General features: G+C 57.4%; 2 protein-coding genes across 3 annotated transcripts; both read left to right on the forward strand.

The window, feature by feature from the left end:
• The first annotated feature begins 636 nt into the window (after positions 1–636).
• On the forward strand, positions 637–4,125 carry EIF4E1B (eukaryotic translation initiation factor 4E family member 1B). Its single transcript, XM_036115652.2, has 7 exons — positions 637–717; positions 772–968; positions 1,294–1,389; positions 2,270–2,333; positions 3,127–3,240; positions 3,382–3,521; positions 3,867–4,125. The coding sequence occupies exons 1-7, from the start codon at positions 637–639 to the stop codon at positions 3,979–3,981; spliced, it is 807 nt and encodes a 268-aa protein (XP_035971545.1). The 3' UTR covers positions 3,982–4,125.
• A 1,489-nt stretch (positions 4,126–5,614) lies between these two features.
• On the forward strand, positions 5,615–14,528 carry TSPAN17 (tetraspanin 17). 2 transcript variants are annotated; one of them, XM_036115765.2, is made up of 11 exons: positions 5,615–5,860; positions 6,238–6,310; positions 7,948–7,988; positions 9,224–9,274; positions 9,364–9,510; positions 10,335–10,505; positions 12,237–12,362; positions 12,995–13,042; positions 13,684–13,800; positions 13,881–13,942; positions 14,466–14,528. In XM_036115765.2, the coding sequence occupies exons 1-11, from the start codon at positions 5,774–5,776 to the stop codon at positions 14,500–14,502; spliced, it is 960 nt and encodes a 319-aa protein (XP_035971658.1). In that variant the 5' UTR covers positions 5,615–5,773; the 3' UTR covers positions 14,503–14,528. The 2 variants fall into 2 exon arrangements, with proteins under 2 accessions (XP_035971658.1, XP_035971660.1); XM_036115767.2 differs by lacking the exons at positions 6,238–6,310; positions 7,948–7,988 and having other exon boundaries at positions 5,618–5,860.
• Positions 14,529–16,094: the final 1,566 nt, after the last annotated feature.

The raw sequence follows: 16,094 nt of genomic DNA on the forward strand, positions 1-16,094 counted from the left end.
TTGTCCTTCCAAAGGGCGGCCTCAGCCACAGTGAGGTGGAGGCCCCGGTGTTGTGAGACCTTCCCAAATTTTCAAGAGTAACCAAAAATGTAGATTTTTAATACATAATCTCCCTGTTTCTAAATGATTATGTACTTTAAAAAATTCAGAAGCTTCCAGATGCTGGTGTCAGATGACATTGGTAGCCAAATGGGGGTGGTGAATGGCAGCAGAGACAAACACAGAGACACTCCAATGCACGACTAAGGTCTCTGACCTGGCCATGGACGCTGGCTATGTCAGAGTTGCTGCTTCTGCCCTCTCTGGGATGGTCCCACTTTAAATTCTAGGCCCATCCTCCACGGGACGTGATTGCACTAAGGGCACATCCCCAATATTGACCCTTACCTTCCTGTGACCCAGCCGGCACATGGCCAGCACCATGTGGGTGGTGGCTGGGCTTGTCTGGTCACACCTGTTCCCCCTCCCACCTGCCTGCATGCAGAAGGTGCTCACTAAATGCTTGCTGATGGCATGCATAGCGCAAGCCCTTTCCCTCTGAGCTCCCGCCACACCACGCTGGCTCCTCCCTATCCCGTGCTCTGGGGGTGGGGTAGCGCTGGTGGGTTAAAAGCCGGCAGCTGGGGGCCAACTGGGATGAAGCCCAAGCTGCTGCATGGCTACTATCAGTCCTGTAAGTCCATCTCCCTGCTCCTCATGCAGCAAGGGACAGGGCTGGTGGGGCGGCTGGGCTGGGGCTTGCTGCTCACCCTGATTCCTTTCTTTGGTTAGGCCAGAGATGCCGAGGGTGGAATTCGAAAGTTGGGGGAGAAGGAGGAGAAAAAGGAAGAGAAAGAGGGGGCAGCAGGGCCGGTCTTGATGGCAGAGAGGGCTCTGAATTCCCCTGGGGCCCTGCTGTCCCAGAGGAGGAAGGCCCAGGAGGGGGGCCCCCAGGGGGTCAAGTTGGAGTTACACCCACTGCTGAACAGGTAAGGCAGGTTTTGTGGGCTTGCACCAGACCTTCCTCTCTTGGCCCCAGTTCTTCATCCAAGAAAGGTCAGAACTGGCATAAGACTTGGGCCCTGTTGGCCCTTCTGGCCTTAACCCAACTGAGATTCTGGGTTAGATTCCCCCATCCTGCCCCAGCCTTTCAGGATAACTGACTCCAGTCACCCTGGGGGGGTGTGGGGGTGCTGTGCCCAAATCCTATCTCCTCATTTGTCCCTGAAGGGGCATGACTTCCCCCCAGCACAGGTGCTGCTGGTGATGGGCCTGGGAGGGCTCTCACTTCCTCCTGGCCTCCCCTCCCCCCAGGTGGGCTCTATGGTTTTTCAAGAATGACCGCAGCCGCGCCTGGCAGGACAACCTGCATCTTGTCACCAAGTTTGACACTGTGGAGGACTTCTGGGCGTGAGTGTCTGCTCCTCGCAGATGAGGCCAGAGCCAGGGAGTTCTGAGCTGGGGATCCTTCCCAGGCCCCACCCCTCCAAGGAGTTGTTTCCTACCCAGCTCACCCTGCTCTCCCTGGGACCTCTCAGCATTTGCTGAGGGCTGGGGCTTGGTGGGTTCTGCTTGGGGGTGGGGATCCTTGGGGCTGGTATATGGGCCCCCCTAAAACTTTCCTGGGGCTTCAGTAAAGTACCTGGGAAGTGGGAGAAACCAGGAGTTGTCCCTGACTCTGCTGCTCCAAGGCTTTGTGGTCCTGGGCAAGTTCTTTTCCCTCTCTGAGCTTGTCTCTGCCACAAAAGAAGGATTAGGCTGCCTGATCATGTCCGTGGGTGATCAAGGGAAGGGATCTGAAAGGTGCACCACAAACCCTAGGGGTTTGCTGCTCACCCCGATTCCTTTCTTTGGTTAGGCCAGAGATGCCGAGGGTGGAATCCGTAAGTTGGGAGAGAAGGAGGAGAAAAAGGAAGAGAAAGAGGGGGCAGCAGGGCCGGACTTGATGGCAGAGGGGGGCTCTGAATCCCCCTGGGGCCTGTGCAAACCTCAGCTGGAGGGGCGCCTGGACCCCCCCTCCCCAGCACTGGGACTCTAAAAGCCTCCCGGGGGGTTTGGATGGTCAGGGAAGGCTCCAGGGAGAAGGTGAGATTTGAGGTTTTGGTTAAGTAGGGATGGAATTCCAGGCAGGCGGTGAGAGGGTGAGTGTGAACAATGTCTTGGAGGCCTGAAGGGTGGGTGGAAAAACAGTGGAGTCTGGTAAGAAGTTGGGGGGACGAGGCAAGTTGGAACCAGGCTGTAAAAAGTCTGGACTTAACAGCCTGGGTTGGGGGTGGGGGGCTCTCTCCAGGATGTACAGTCACATCCAACTGGCCAGTAAGCTCTCTTCCGGCTGTGACTACGCCCTCTTCAAGGTAAGCTCTGCCTCCCCCTACTCCCCAACTCAGGCCACCAGAGGGCTGAGCCTCCTCAGCTTCTGCTGCGTTCCTCCCTCATGGAGAGTTTGGGGGGGTGTTGCCACATCCAGCCTTCCTCAGAGCCGAGATGTGACTCCCAACCTGAGGAAATGCTACACGGAAGCTTGGACAGTGTCAGACGACCTGTATCTTGTAGGACCTTAAAAGTCTGGAAGGGGAGGGGGGAGAAGGGGGAACTCGGAAGAAGCCCAGGTTCCTGGCCCGACTCCTTAACTAGGGACATGCGTCAGAATTCCGCAGGAACATTCCGCATCAATGTCCAGGCCCTCATCCCTGTTCATCTCTGGAGGTACTGACCCAGCAGGTGTATACGGTGGGGCCCTACCATCCGTGTTTAAAGACTGCCCCAGGTGATTTATGTCCAGCCTGGGATGTACACACTATGGTTGCCCCAGAGGCTTCCTTAATAATCATCCCCCCCCCCCCGCCCCCGGCTTGAACTCTTGCCTCAAGGAACTCAGTTCAGTAAAGGAGACAAACATAATTGTACATCTATAAGGCTACAAAAGGTGACAAATGTTGAGGATCAGGGGCTTGGGGGAGCTCATGGGAGGGTCTGGGGGGCTGAATGGCTGGTGGTGGAACTTGCTTGTTCAGAGGGGATGGAGCCAAGAGGGACCCTGGCCTATGGAGGCTTAGTTCGGGGCCAGAGCAGGGCCTGGGAAGCTGGCTGGGCACCCACTTCCCTTTGAACAAAGGGAGGCAGTTGATTTGTCATTCCACCTCTTAGGATGGCATTGAGCCCATGTGGGAGGATAGCAGGAATAAGAGGGGAGGCCGCTGGCTGGTCAGTCTCGCCAAGCAGCAGCGCCACAGCGAGCTGGACCGCCTGTGGCTGGAGACGGTGAGTGCGGAGGGGCGGGGGGAGGGGAGGGCCCCCCACCAGAAGAGGCTGGGCTGGTGTGGTGTCAGTGGTCTCCAGGATAGTGGGAGCACTCCCTGTGACTCAGGTAGAGGTCTCACCATCCTCCCTTTTTGGCCCCAGCTGCTGTGCCTGATCGGGGAGAGCTTTGAGGAGCACAGCCGGGAGGTGTGTGGGGCTGTCATCAACATCCGAACCAAGGGGGACAAGATCGCCGTGTGGACGAGGGAGGCAGAGAACCAGGCGGGCGTGCTGCACATCGGGTGAGGGGTAGCTCTGGCACAGGGTCTGTTCCAGGGGACAAGGTGAGTGTGTGTGGCAGGTGGTGGCTTGGCCTGTGAGGGAGACATCTGGAACTTTCCATGTCCTCTCCCCCTTCTTCCTTACCCACCTGTATGAGGGTTTGGAATCCAGATTTCAAGCTATTTCTAGCAGGTCTCTTCTTTTGCATTAAAGAGTCCTATTTTGGGTTTCCACATAGGTAAGACCCACAAAGAGTGATGGTGGCTGGAACCAGGGTAGGAGCTCTGGGCAAAGGACCCAGGGTCCCAGGTTATCTCCAGGACCTGCAGGTGATTATCTCCTTTCCTCTCCTATTCATCCTCCAGGCAGGTCTACAAAGAGCGCCTGGGTCTCTCCACAAAGATCGTCATTGGGTACCAGGCCCATGCAGACACAGCCACCAAGAGCAACTCCCTAGCCAAGAATAAGTTTGTGGTGTGATGAGACTTTGGCACCACTCCCCACTCAACTGCCCCTGAGCCTCTCCCTGCTGTGTGTGTGTGTGGGGGGGGGGGGTTGAGGGGGTGCTGGACTACAGTGCTGATGCTGGGCAGAACTGGTGGGTAGAGAATGGGGTTTTCCCATGTCCTGGAGTGAATATGAACATGTCCTTAGGCCTGAGTTGGGGCTCAGGCCTAGGGACAGCTCTGTGGTTAGGGAGGCAGCCTGAGGACCCAGGAAATGTGGAGGAAAGCCCTGAGTGTCTTTGTTTCATCTGAGGGTGGGCTGGGGTGAGTCACGGGGGAAGGGGGGAAGCAGAGCTCAACTGAAGGTGGAAATGACAAGAGAATCCTACAGTCCAGCACTTACTCTCTGCACCCCTGGGACAGGGGCCGGGTGGCCTGAGGGTGACTCTTCTGTCAAGGCCACTGAGAGCTGGGGCTCAAGGACGGGGTGGGGGATGGGCTCTCCTCTTTGTGATCACTCTACTTGGACCTACCCTGTATCTTGTACCCTCCCTCAACCAGATGTGGGTGGGTCCCTGGAGCGGGGCTGTACATCACAAGGGCTGGAGCCTTAGGGGCAGAACCCTATTATCTCACAGAGAGGCAGGTGGGTCCTCTTGCCCTTTCCTCAGCTGTGGCCAGTGGTGTGCGGGCCTTGCTCAGGTCAGGCTGCAGTGGAGGTGGGTAGATAGATGAGGTCCTGGCCCAGGAGTGGAGGACAGCGGCCGTTAGGTCTCCTCATGGTTCTGCTTGAGGTGGATTAGCTGAAAGGTGATGAAGTTTAAGCCTTTTTCTGTTCCTGTTCTAAATAAACACTTTTGAACAAAATTAGAATTATTTTTGAGAGTTCTAAAATTGAGTAAGATTTGAGCCCCCCCCAAACCTTAATCTCCGGTCCGGCCTTGAGGGGGCTCATGTGAGACCCCCCCCCGGGGCCCAATCAGGCCCAAGCTAGTACGGTGAGAGGGGTAAGACGGAAGGGGACAGGTTTCCACGTCAGAGGGCTTAGAGCCAGGGGGTCGGGTATATGCCCCTGGCAACGCCGCCGTGTCAGGGAGCAGGGGGCGCGTCCCTCACAAGACCCAGCTGTCATCTGGCCTGAGTCTGAGCCAGTCTAGGTAGAGATGAATTTCCGTTGAGTGAAAAGCGCATCTGATTCGACTACACTGTAATAAAGCTGCCCGCACTTGTGTTAAAAACACCATCCCTATCGCCGTCCCCATCTGCTCATCAGATCAGCAGTTACTCCTCTCCAGGACTGGGCTCCGACAGCAAGGCTGGGGCCTGGGGCGGCGCTGCTACCGAGCCTTGTAGGGTAGGAGTAACTGGGGGTGCTTTGTGCCCGCGACTTGCGGTGCCATCATCAGGCTTCTCAGGCGGGTCCGCAGGACCCTGGGGGAGATGTAAGTGGCTGCCGGCGCTCGGGGCGGAGTCAGGCCTAGAGGCGGGGCTCCGGGTCGGGGGCGGGGCCTGTCTGGGGGCGGGGCCCGGAGGACCTAGACTCAGGCCTAGAGGCGGGGCTCCGAGGGGACAGAGTAGGGCAGGGGCGGAGTCAGGCCTAGAGGCGGCGGGGCTCCGGCGGGACTGCGCGGGCGGGGAGCTGGGCGGTCGGGTCGCCGGGGGCGGTCCCTGGGGGGCGGGCGGGGCCCGACCGGCGCTCTGTGTGGCCGCGGCCATGAAGCCGCAGCCGCCGGGCTAGGCCCCGGGCGGCTCTAGCCCAGGGCGGCCCGTTGAGGGCCGAGCCCAGCCCCGGCTCCGGTTCCCGGGCCGGCGGGCGGCTGCTCACCATGCCGGGCAAACACCAGCACTTCCAGGAACCCGAAGTCGGCTGCTGCGGGAAATACTTCCTGTTTGGCTTCAACATTGTCTTCTGGGTGAGAGCGGGGTGGGTTCCGGGCCCCGTGCTGGGGGTGTCGGGAGAAGGAGGTTCAGTCCCCTACTTGGTGGGTGGGGGGGAACCACTCCCTGCCTTAAGGGCTTGGAACCGTCACCTCCCCCCTCTTCTTCCCACTCTCACCTCCATACCCACTCCCAGGACCACTCCGGGGAACTACGCGGAGGCCCGGATTGCTGGAGGCGGGCCCCAGGCGCCGCGGGGATAGGTTATGGAGGTGGAGTCTCACTGTATCTTTCCAAGCCCGGGTGGAGAAAGGGGAGGTGTTTCCCTGAAGGTCCCAGGGACCTATCTCCCGTCCAGCTCCTTTGCTACCCTTGAGTGTGGGGTGTGCGCTGAGCTCCGCCCCTGGTTTAGTCCACAGGGAGGAGTGTCTCCGTGAAGGGAAGGGCCGGAACCCCTTGCCTAGCCTTAAGCTCCTGCAAGCAGGGTAGGTCAACCTGCTCCTTACTGAGAGCTTGCGGGCTGGGAGGGCCAATAGCTCTAGTTCTCTGCTGGGGAGAGGAGACGTCGTGAGCTGGCCCTGGGATAACAGAATTCAACATGCCACAGCTGACAAAACCGAGGCTTCAGGCGGTGCTGCCCTGCCAGAGAAGGGAGCTGCTAGTGCCCCTCCCAGGGTGCCATGTGCCCCTGGGCCCTGCCAAGTCATCTTTCCCTTCTCCCTCCCCCATCCCATCTTTCTAAGGCTGCTTGCTGCCTCTGCAGTCTGTTCCTGCTGCCTTCAGTCAAAATACCAGGCCCATTCAGTTTGTTCAACAAGACTCTGGCACTGCCCTCTACCCATGTGCTAACCATGAAGTCACCTGTGTGTGGTGGGCCTTTTGGCTCCAGCAACAGGCAGCTCTCAAGGGTGTGGGCAATGTGCAGAGAGTACTGGTGGGGATGTCTGGAGGCCTGGGGGTAGCAAGCCTAGCTTTGAGACTTCGCTCTGGGCCTTGGCCTCCTTTCCTGGGAGGAGTGATGATAAAGCCCACCCCTCAGGGTTGTTAGGCAGATTAAATGAATTCTAACTTGTATTCGCACAGCTACTTTGTTATTTATTATCTACATTTTATGGATGAGGGAATAGGCACAGAGAGGTCAAGTCATTTAATCTAGAGTCACAAGGCCAGTTAAGTGCAGAGTCAAGGTACATACCAGTGGGCAGTGGGTGGGGGTGAGGCAGAGCATTGAGCAGAGTGAATCGCTGGATGAACCCCCCTCAAGGGGGACAGGCAGGAGAAACTCAGGATTGTTCCAGGCATGCCCACTTTTGCACAGGAGTGGGGCTGGGGAGCCAGAGCAGGAAAGGCCCCAAGGCTGGGACAGTGTTGGGAGTTTTATGTTGAAAGCCCTGTGAAGCAGTGAGGGTTTCAGTGCTGGGTGGTGGGTCTGTTTTGGCTTTTGTATTGGAGGCAGAGCTGTCTGCCTTTGCGGGGAGGGTGGGTGAGGGGCAGAGGGCTTAGAAGTTGGGAGACCAGGGAGGAGGGCTGGGGCAAAAATGGGGGGTGCGGAGTGGGAAGTGAGGAAGGCTCCAGGGGAAGTTATGAGGCTGAATTGACAGGACCCCGCCACTTAGGGGGGCCACGAGGTTTCAGGTTTGGGTCCAGGTGGCCAGAGGGAGGTGCCTATCAAACAGGCCCAGAGATTTTTGTTTGTTTTAATGGAAAGTGGACCCTGGTGTTACTCTGCTGAGAACCTTCCAGCGATTAATGAAGTCCATACTCCTCCAGTGGTCTCCAGCACCGTCTGGGGTCTGGCCCTTCTGCCCTTCAGTCTGTCCCTTGCACCACCATACTGGATCTTACCTCTGGGCTTCTGCCAGTCCCTCCACCTGAAATTTTCTTCTCCTCCATACACTTTTTCATCATTCAGAGCTCAGCTAAAATGTCCCCATTTTCCCTAACAAAAGCATGCCTCCACCGCCCCCAGTCACTCCCCACCGCATCACTCTGTTTGCTTTTCTTTAAATGATCTGTTGGTATCTGAAATTACTTTGTTTGCTCACTATGGATTTCCCCCACTGGAGTGTAAACTCCTTGAGGGCAGAGAGCTCATTTGTCCTATTTGCTGATGTATTCCCAGGGCATGGAGCTGAGCCTGGGACATGGAGGTTTTTGCAGCAGGCAAGTGGACCTAGCCGCTTGGAGCCAGGCAGAGGTGGGGGTGGAGGTCCGGGAGAGGCCAGTGTCTGGTGGTGTGGAAATAAATATGGAGGAGGAAGAAGAGCAGAAGGCTGAAGGTGGAACGTGGTGGGGTTGGTGGCCATGTGCGTAGGGAGGTGAAGCAGTGCATCCTGGGAGGGAGGCTGAGAAGGGGTGGAGGGAGGAATGGTGTTGAGTTGACCACGGAGGGGTTCAGAAAGGAGAAAGTAGTGGTCAGTTGCCTGTCTAAAGGCCATGGGTGGGTCAAGTGGGATGAAGCAGAAGTGATGTTTGCTTTCACATCCCAGATCTAGTGTGGGGGGAGGGAGGGAAAGAGATTTTTAGAAAAGACTACTGCAGTGGGAGGAGCCTGGAGTCAGAGAGAGGAAGGCGTTAAAAGTGGGTGGTCGTGGTGGAATGGACTGGAATTGGTGGGGGGAAGGGAAGGAGCCTGTGAAAGCAGGTGGGTGGGGAAGGTGTGAAGAGGTGGGGTCATGGCCTTCTGCTGGGGCATGAGGGGCACTCTCCGTGTGAGACTGGATATCCGGGGACCTGCCCAGGCTCAGGCATATGGCCTGGACATCCAGGACTCTTCCCAGTAAGGAATTGAGGCAGGATGGTGGGTGGTGCTTAGAAGGTCCAGGCAGAAAGACAAGAAAAAAAAAAAAGAAGGTCCAAGCAGAACTGTGGCCAGCTGTTTTCAAGGGCAGAGCTACCGGCCCAGATGGGGTCGCTCAACTGGATCCTGCTTACATCAGGATTCCTTGTCATTCAGGGGTCTTTGCTTGTGAGCTTTGAAAACAGAACAGAGTGGGGCGGCCATCACAGAGTTGCAGGGCACCAGGATGGCCAGATTGGGAGGAGGCAGAAAGGAGGCTAGGAGCCCAGAACCGAGAACAGGCTTGGTGGGAGGAGAGGCTCAGGACAGTGCTGTTGGTTCTGCTTGGCAGGGGTGTCCCAGCCACCCTCTGCTGCAGTACTGAGTTCCGGGAAGGGCTAGGGTGGGTTCAATCCTCCAGGCTGTGTTTTGTGGGGGAGAAGAACTGAAATGTGTTCTGGGGGAGGTAGAAAGGACACTGGACCCCATTTATAGTCCATTCCCCACCCCTACCCCCCACTTTCCAGAGACCCTGACTGCTAGAGGGGGAGGGGCTCTCCTGGGGGTGGGGAAGGATGCTGACACTCCAACCTTTAGCTCTTTGCTGCTGCTTCTGCAGGTGCTGGGAGCCCTGTTCCTGGCCATTGGCCTCTGGGCCTGGGGTGAGAAGGTAAGGTGGGGGAGTCTGGTGTGGGGCTGCCGTAGGTTGAGGTGGTGGGAGGATCAGCCCGACCACTTGCCTCTGCTCCCCTGGCACAGGGCGTTCTCTCCAATATCTCGGCGCTCACAGATCTGGGAGGCCTCGACCCCGTGTGGCTCTTTGTAGTGGTTGGAGGCATCATGTCGGTGCTGGGCTTTGCCGGCTGCATTGGGGCCCTCCGGGAGAACACCTTCCTGCTCAAGTTTGTGAGTGCACCCCCACCTAGATCCACTGGGGACCCCAACCTCCTCCCACTGACTTCTTGCATATAGTTGGTACTTAATAATGGGTGGTTTTATTATCGTGTTATTGTAACAATAGTCATCAGAATTGTATTATCTATATTTATAGGATCCTTTCTGTTGTGACTGAAACCCAGTGGCCCAAGCATAAAAGAGTATTTATGGGCTCACTAAGGAAAGCCCAGGGGTATGCTGGGTGCCGGCACATTTCGATGTAGGGGCCACCACAGTGTCACTTGGCCTCGTCTCTCTGTTTCTCGAGTCTGTCCTTCCAGTTGGCTCCATTCCCCCTGGGGTGGAAGGATGCCCACGAACGGGTGGGGGCTAGCTTCATACTGCCCCTCCGGGAACTCCTAGGAGGCCAAGGCTCTCTCTGCCCAACCAGTGGGCCTGTCCTTTAATTGCATCTCCTTGGTTCAGATTGGCTGTCTCTGGACCAATCCCTGTGGCCCCGGGAGAGGTAGCGCTCTGATTGGTGGGCGCCCGCCGCAGGCCCAGTCCTCTATCAGGAATGGGAAAGGAGGTGGAGATGGTTCTGCCTGAGCCACAGGAGCTGAACACGTATGTGGAGGGTGGTTTCTCAAAGAAAACAGGGTGGTTACCAGGGGAAGCGGAACGGATGGGTAGGTAAGAACCGCGCTGTCCTTTACCGTCATCAAACAATACTAATAGGAGAGAAGGTGGGGACTCTTGGCTATCTTGGGGTGGGGGTGGGGGGGGAGCGCTGCCCCGTGGCATCCCCAGGCCCTGCATCTCTGACGCCCACCATCTGTGTGCCCCCACCCCAGTTCTCAGTGTTCCTTGGCCTCATCTTCTTCCTGGAGCTAGCAACAGGGATCCTAGCCTTCGTATTCAAGGACTGGATTCGAGACCAGCTCAATTTCTTCATCAACAACAACGTCAAGGCCTATCGGGACGACATTGACCTCCAGAACCTCATTGACTTTGCTCAGGAATATGTGAGTCCCGTGCCGGCCCGGGCCACCTGCATGAGGTGGTCGCTGGGCAGATGTGTGAGAGAGCAAGTTCCGTGTGTTCTGGGACCGTTCCCCTGCCCACGCCCCAGGGAAAAGAGCCAGAAGGCCCCCTGTCTGAGGCGAAGCCAGCTTCTGTGATCCCTGTAGGTCCCCACTGTGCCTAGTTCTGCAGGGACACAGTGTTGGGGAACAGAGGCCAGAGGCTCCAACCTGGCAGCTCCTAGGCCAGGGTTTACAACACTTAAAAGAGAAAATTTGATATAAAAATACAGATTTCCCCTTCTAAGAAACTCTGGACCCATAGTATTAGCTGGGGTTACATTGCTGCTGTCCCCTTTGCTGGTATAGGAGCTCTCCGTTTGCCATCGTCTATGCCACTCTGTATTTTATTATACTTGTCGGCCCTCTTCTCTCATTTATGTTGTCTGTTTGGCCTCTGAACATATTTGAGTTTGAGACCTCCCCCTCTACAGAAGCTCTGCTCTTAAATCCTCCTCTACCTAACCCATGTGAAGAAGCAGTCAGTGAACAGTTCATGAGCTCCCAGACACCTGCCGCCTCACCTTCTCCGCTCACACCCACCTCCACGGTCCCACGTCTTCATCGCCACCCACCCCAAGTCTGTTGCGGGATCCAGAGATGAACCAGAGCTGGTACCTGCTTTGAGGAGGTCTCGACTCAGGGCAGAAGCGGACATATAGCCAGGCAGTTAGGATGTGATTGATTTGTTCATTCAAAACAGATTGGTGCAGACTTATTGTGTGCCAGGCCCTGGGCCAGTTCCTGGGAGTTCGTTCGGTGGTGACAAAAGCTGGGGCCTGTCCTTTGGGGGATGGCAGTCTGGGGGCAGAGATAGATGATACGGAAAATGGACAACTGTATGTGCATGTGTGTCTATAAAAAATAATAAATTGTGCTACGAGCTGAAATGGGGAAGGGTGGAGAAGAGGAAGGCCTTGGAGAAGGAGCGGGGCTGTGGAAGGAGGGGCAGATGTTTCCCGCAGGCGCAGCAGTGCTGAGCAGAGTGAGAGGAGGACGGCAGAGGCCAGGCTGTTCGCTGGGACCCGTGCACACAGAGCCACATGGCCGTGCCCCACCCCCTTGGCCCATGGGGGCCCCCCCGTGTCTGCGCTCAGCTGGTCCCTTGAGGGCCAGCTTTCCGTGTCACATGGGTTAAGACCTGTGTTCCCGTGTGCTGCAGTTCACGAGCTTGCTTCAGGGCGGCGTCTAGGGTGGCAGCGCTGGATGTGCTGGGTGGGGTGATGGGGATATGGGTGCTGCCAGCAACATCGAAGAAGTGTGATGTGATTGCTATGAGGGTGGCAGGGTTGCCCTCCTGTCCCTGCAGAGAGGACGAGAGAAGGTCTTCATAAAATCTCTGGGGCAAGTGTGGGGAGACCTGGCACAGACACGGGCTTCAGTGGTGCCTCTCCCCACAGGGCTTGGCCTGACATCCACTTCTCAGGGCACCCCTCCCTGGTCCCCCCGGCTCCCACCAACCTGGGCAGAAGCATAGTGCTGCTCTGACGGCTCTCAGCTGAGGTCCAGCCTTTCTGTTGGGGGGCGGCGAGGAGGTGCCCACCTGCCTAGCTGCCTCCAGACCCCCTCCCAGCCCAGCCTTACCCTGTCTTCTGCAGCCTGGGCCTGTCTCCAAACTGGATGGGGCTCCTGGGGTGGGCCTGGCTCATCTGGGGCTCTCCTCTCGCCCCTTAGTGGTCTTGCTGCGGAGCCCGAGGGCCTAATGACTGGAACCTCAATATCTATTTCAACTGCACTGACTTGAACCCGAGCCGGGAGCGCTGCGGGGTGCCCTTCTCCTGCTGCGTCAGGGACCCTGCGGTGAGTGGGGCCCGGTGAGGAGGGGCAGGGGCATCGCAGTGCACAGGCCAAGTGTGGGGAGAATCCACCAGAGGGCTTGCTGGGCTCGGCCCTGCTCTGGGGGCCTTGGATGCTGGGGGGAGGTCATTTTACGTGGGAGTCCTCCTACTAGGCTGAGGACTTTGTGTCCGTGGGCAGCAGTGGGGCCTGCCAGGGTAGGGGCTGCACCCCTTCAGCAGAACCTGTCTCTTTGATTGTAGCGAGCCACCTGCCACACCCCTGGGCCACCATTCTGGAGTGGCAGGGCGTGGGGGTTCTCACCCCTTTATGGCTTTCTTTAGAGCAGAAACTTCTCCCAGGGACATCTCTCCCATCACAGCTCACCTGGGACACTGAGGGCCACGCCTCTTCCCATTCTTACAACACACGGGCAGGCAGGATTCCTAAGCAGGAGGCCGCTCAGGCTGGCGTTTGTGGCTGTGTGTCCTGGCGCCAGGGAAAGAGGTGCGTGGGCCTCAGTGAGCCTCACGTAGGAGTGGTGGGCATGGCAGAGTCCATGGCTCCATCTGCTTCCCCTGAGAAGCCGGAACCTTTGCAGCGCTGGGCGTCTTGGGCCCCTTCACCAAGTCTCTCATTGGCCTGTTTTTTCTCAGGAAGATGTCCTCAACACCCAGTGTGGCTATGATGTCCGGCTCAAACTGGTGAGAGGGGTGGGGACAGAGTTGGGGGCACTGGGAAGGGAAGGGCAGCCTCCCATAAGCTCCTCTGAAAGGCCTCAGGGATTCTGTGGGGGAGGGGGTGCTGAGTCCTAGGAGCCATCCAGGCGCCTGGGCCTTGGTACTGCCGATCATGGGGGCAGTGGACCCGTGGGCACAGACACGTGTGTGTTTGCTCGTTTCAGTTCTTTATCGGGCACCCGCTGGTGCTCACAGCTGGCAGTGCCCTAGATGCTGGGGATTCATGCTCAGGAGACAGGCAGACAGAGCCCCTGCTCTCAAGGAGCTCCCACTCCAGTAGAGGGGACAAAGACAGTAAGCTCACAGATAAACACATATGAACAGTAATGTGACAATTTCAATCAGGAGCTTGGGAGAAAATAAAGTAAGGGAGCCGATGGGATTGGGGCTGGGTGGTCAGGGAAGGCCTCTTGGAGGAGGGGGCATCTTTTCTGAGACCCTGATGACTAGAAGGAGCATGTCATGCAAAGGCCCCGTGGCAGAGCTCCATCCAGGCCGCAGGTGCTAAGATGTCAGGCCCTGGGGCGGGGATGAGCTTAGCAAGCTGGGCTGAGAGGAGGCCCGTGGGGGTGGGTGGGCCAAGCCCCTTGCCTGTGTGTCCCCAGGAGCTGGAGCAGCAGAGCTCCATCCACACCAAAGGCTGCGTGGGCCAGTTTGAGAAGTGGCTGCAGGACAACCTGATCGTCGTGGCTGGGGTCTTTGTGGGCATCGCTCTCCTCCAGGTACTGCCCCCGCACAGCGTGCCCCCCACAGCCCCGCCCTTCCAGCAGACCTGCCCTCACTTTGCCCCTTTGTCTTACAGATCTTTGGTATCTGCCTGGCCCAGAACCTTGTGAGTGACATCAAGGCAGTGAAGGCCAACTGGTGAGGCTGCCACACTGGCCAAGGCCACCTGCCTGGCCTACCCAGGGACCCCCCCCTTCCCCTGCCACTGTACCCGTGATGGGCAAGGCTGCAGGTGTTTCTGCTTGGACCTGAGCTCCATAAGGGGCTTGAGTGTGGGTGTGCCTCTGCCCAGGCTGCCTGTCCTGGAGCCGTGTGCATGGAGGGCGGGTGTGTCTCTATGAGTGTGCACAGGGGGCCACCATCTCGGCTGCTGTCGGGTGGCAGGCTCTCCAGGGGCCTAGGAATGGCACAGCTAAGAGGGTGCCGGCCGGGCGGGGTGGGAGGGGTCTGCCATGTCCCTGCCCAGGCTGGGACACACTTCTCTGTGCAGGGCTATTAGGGCAGCCCTGGGGCCTACTGTTGCCTGGGACAGCCTCACGCAGCTTCAGAGCTGTCTCCTCAACTAGCTGGGACCTTGACCCTGCCAGAAGCCCCCTTCGGCCTCAATGTCTCAGACTTTAAAACGGGTCCAAGAATTTTCTCTCCCTCGCTTGCCTCTCAGGATCAAACATGATGATGGCTACAAACTACTCAAATAAACAAAACCTTGAAAACCGCTGGCTTACGCCCACCATCTCAGAGGTTCTGTCAGCTGCAGGGCCTCAGCAGTGCTGTCTGCCTGGGGCCCCGGCCTGGACCCACCCTGCCAACGTGTTTTCTTGGCCTGGATAGTGTATACATTGAGCCAACCTTTAAAACTTGGTATATTTCACGTAAAAGTCCAGATCCCCAGCATCTTGTGAAGAATGGCCATCTGGCCACAGCGGCTCTTCAGTGGCATCGGCTCCTGGGACGTGCGCTTCCCGCTCTCTGAGGGACCCACCTGGCCTGTTCTGCTCACTTAAGTGCCCTGCCTGCCTGACCCTGTAGGCTGGGAATTGGCCTCCCCCACCTCTACAAGTTTTTCCCCTGCGAATGCTGCCAGGCTGCTGTGGGCCAAACCCGGATCGAAGCCTGGGAGAGTGAAGAATGGGGAGGCTGGAGCCTGCCTGGAAGAGGCCATAGCCTGGGAAGGGTCTGGTCCTCCTGGGGGCTAAGATGGGTGCCAGCGTGCCCAGGAGAGTGGCTGATGGTTGGGATGGAGATCAGGAAGGTTTTGGGCAAGAGGAAGCTGGAAGCCTGAGCTTGGCACCTGTGGGGGAACCAGGTTTGGAGGCCATTGATGGCTGACTCCTAGGCTCACTTGGAATCTACTTCAGTCTCCCCGGTGGCCTGGAGAGGTGCCTCCTGGCCACTAGAGGGCGTGCCAGCACAGCTTTACCTGGATCTGGCTTTCCTAGGGCAACCCCACCCAGGTACAGCCCTGCGCCTGGTGTGTCCACCCTGCTTACTAGTTCTTTGGGTTTCAGGGAATTTACAGACTTCTCAAGGAGCAAACTGGCTCAGATTTAGGAAGTCTGGCTACTGTTCTCAGATCTGCACAAAGGGGTATGTGTCGAGTGAGCATTTGTGGATGAAAGGAGACGTTTGGGCTAGTGCATAGATCGCCAACTTAGATGCCCTCAGGGCCAGGTGGGTTATAAAAATAAAGGAGGCCTTTGAGTTGTGAGGCCTTTGCAGTGCGACTCTAATTTTTCCCACTATTCCTGGAGATAGGATATGGAGAGACATTGCTTTGTGATATTTTGCATGATTGAGTCTGAGTCGCTAATGGCAACTGGCCTTGAGTGACAATAAGATGTGGGGACTGTGACAAAGCACAGATTCCCACCTGAAATTGGTGGCTGTCCTTCAGTTGTAGCTAATTGCCATATTGTAGGTACGGGAATGTCAGTAGGTCTAACGCGAGAAATCTGGAGAAGCCAAAAAGCTAGATTTTTATGTGAAGTATTCCGATTTTTTAGTTGTTGGCAACTAATGAAAAAACATCTTAAACCCCGCTAATCGAACAAAAGGTGTGGGGGCCAGCTGTGGCCCCCCTGCCACCGTAGATCCCTCTGGGACAGTCCCCCATGGGGGCCCTGGGGACTCCACCGTTCAGGAATGCTGGGAGCTGCTGCAGGCGGGCAGGGTGTGGGGCAGGCGCCCAGCATCGTGGCTCCCAGGTGCAGGCTGGGCGGTGTCCTTGGGTCTCTGAAAGACACGGGCTGTGGGTGGTCTCTACATGCTACAATAAATGCGGCTCACAATA

Source organism: Halichoerus grypus, chromosome 2 (genome assembly GCF_964656455.1).
Source record: "Halichoerus grypus chromosome 2, mHalGry1.hap1.1, whole genome shotgun sequence".
Classification (NCBI taxonomy): Eukaryota; Metazoa; Chordata; class Mammalia; order Carnivora; family Phocidae; genus Halichoerus; species Halichoerus grypus.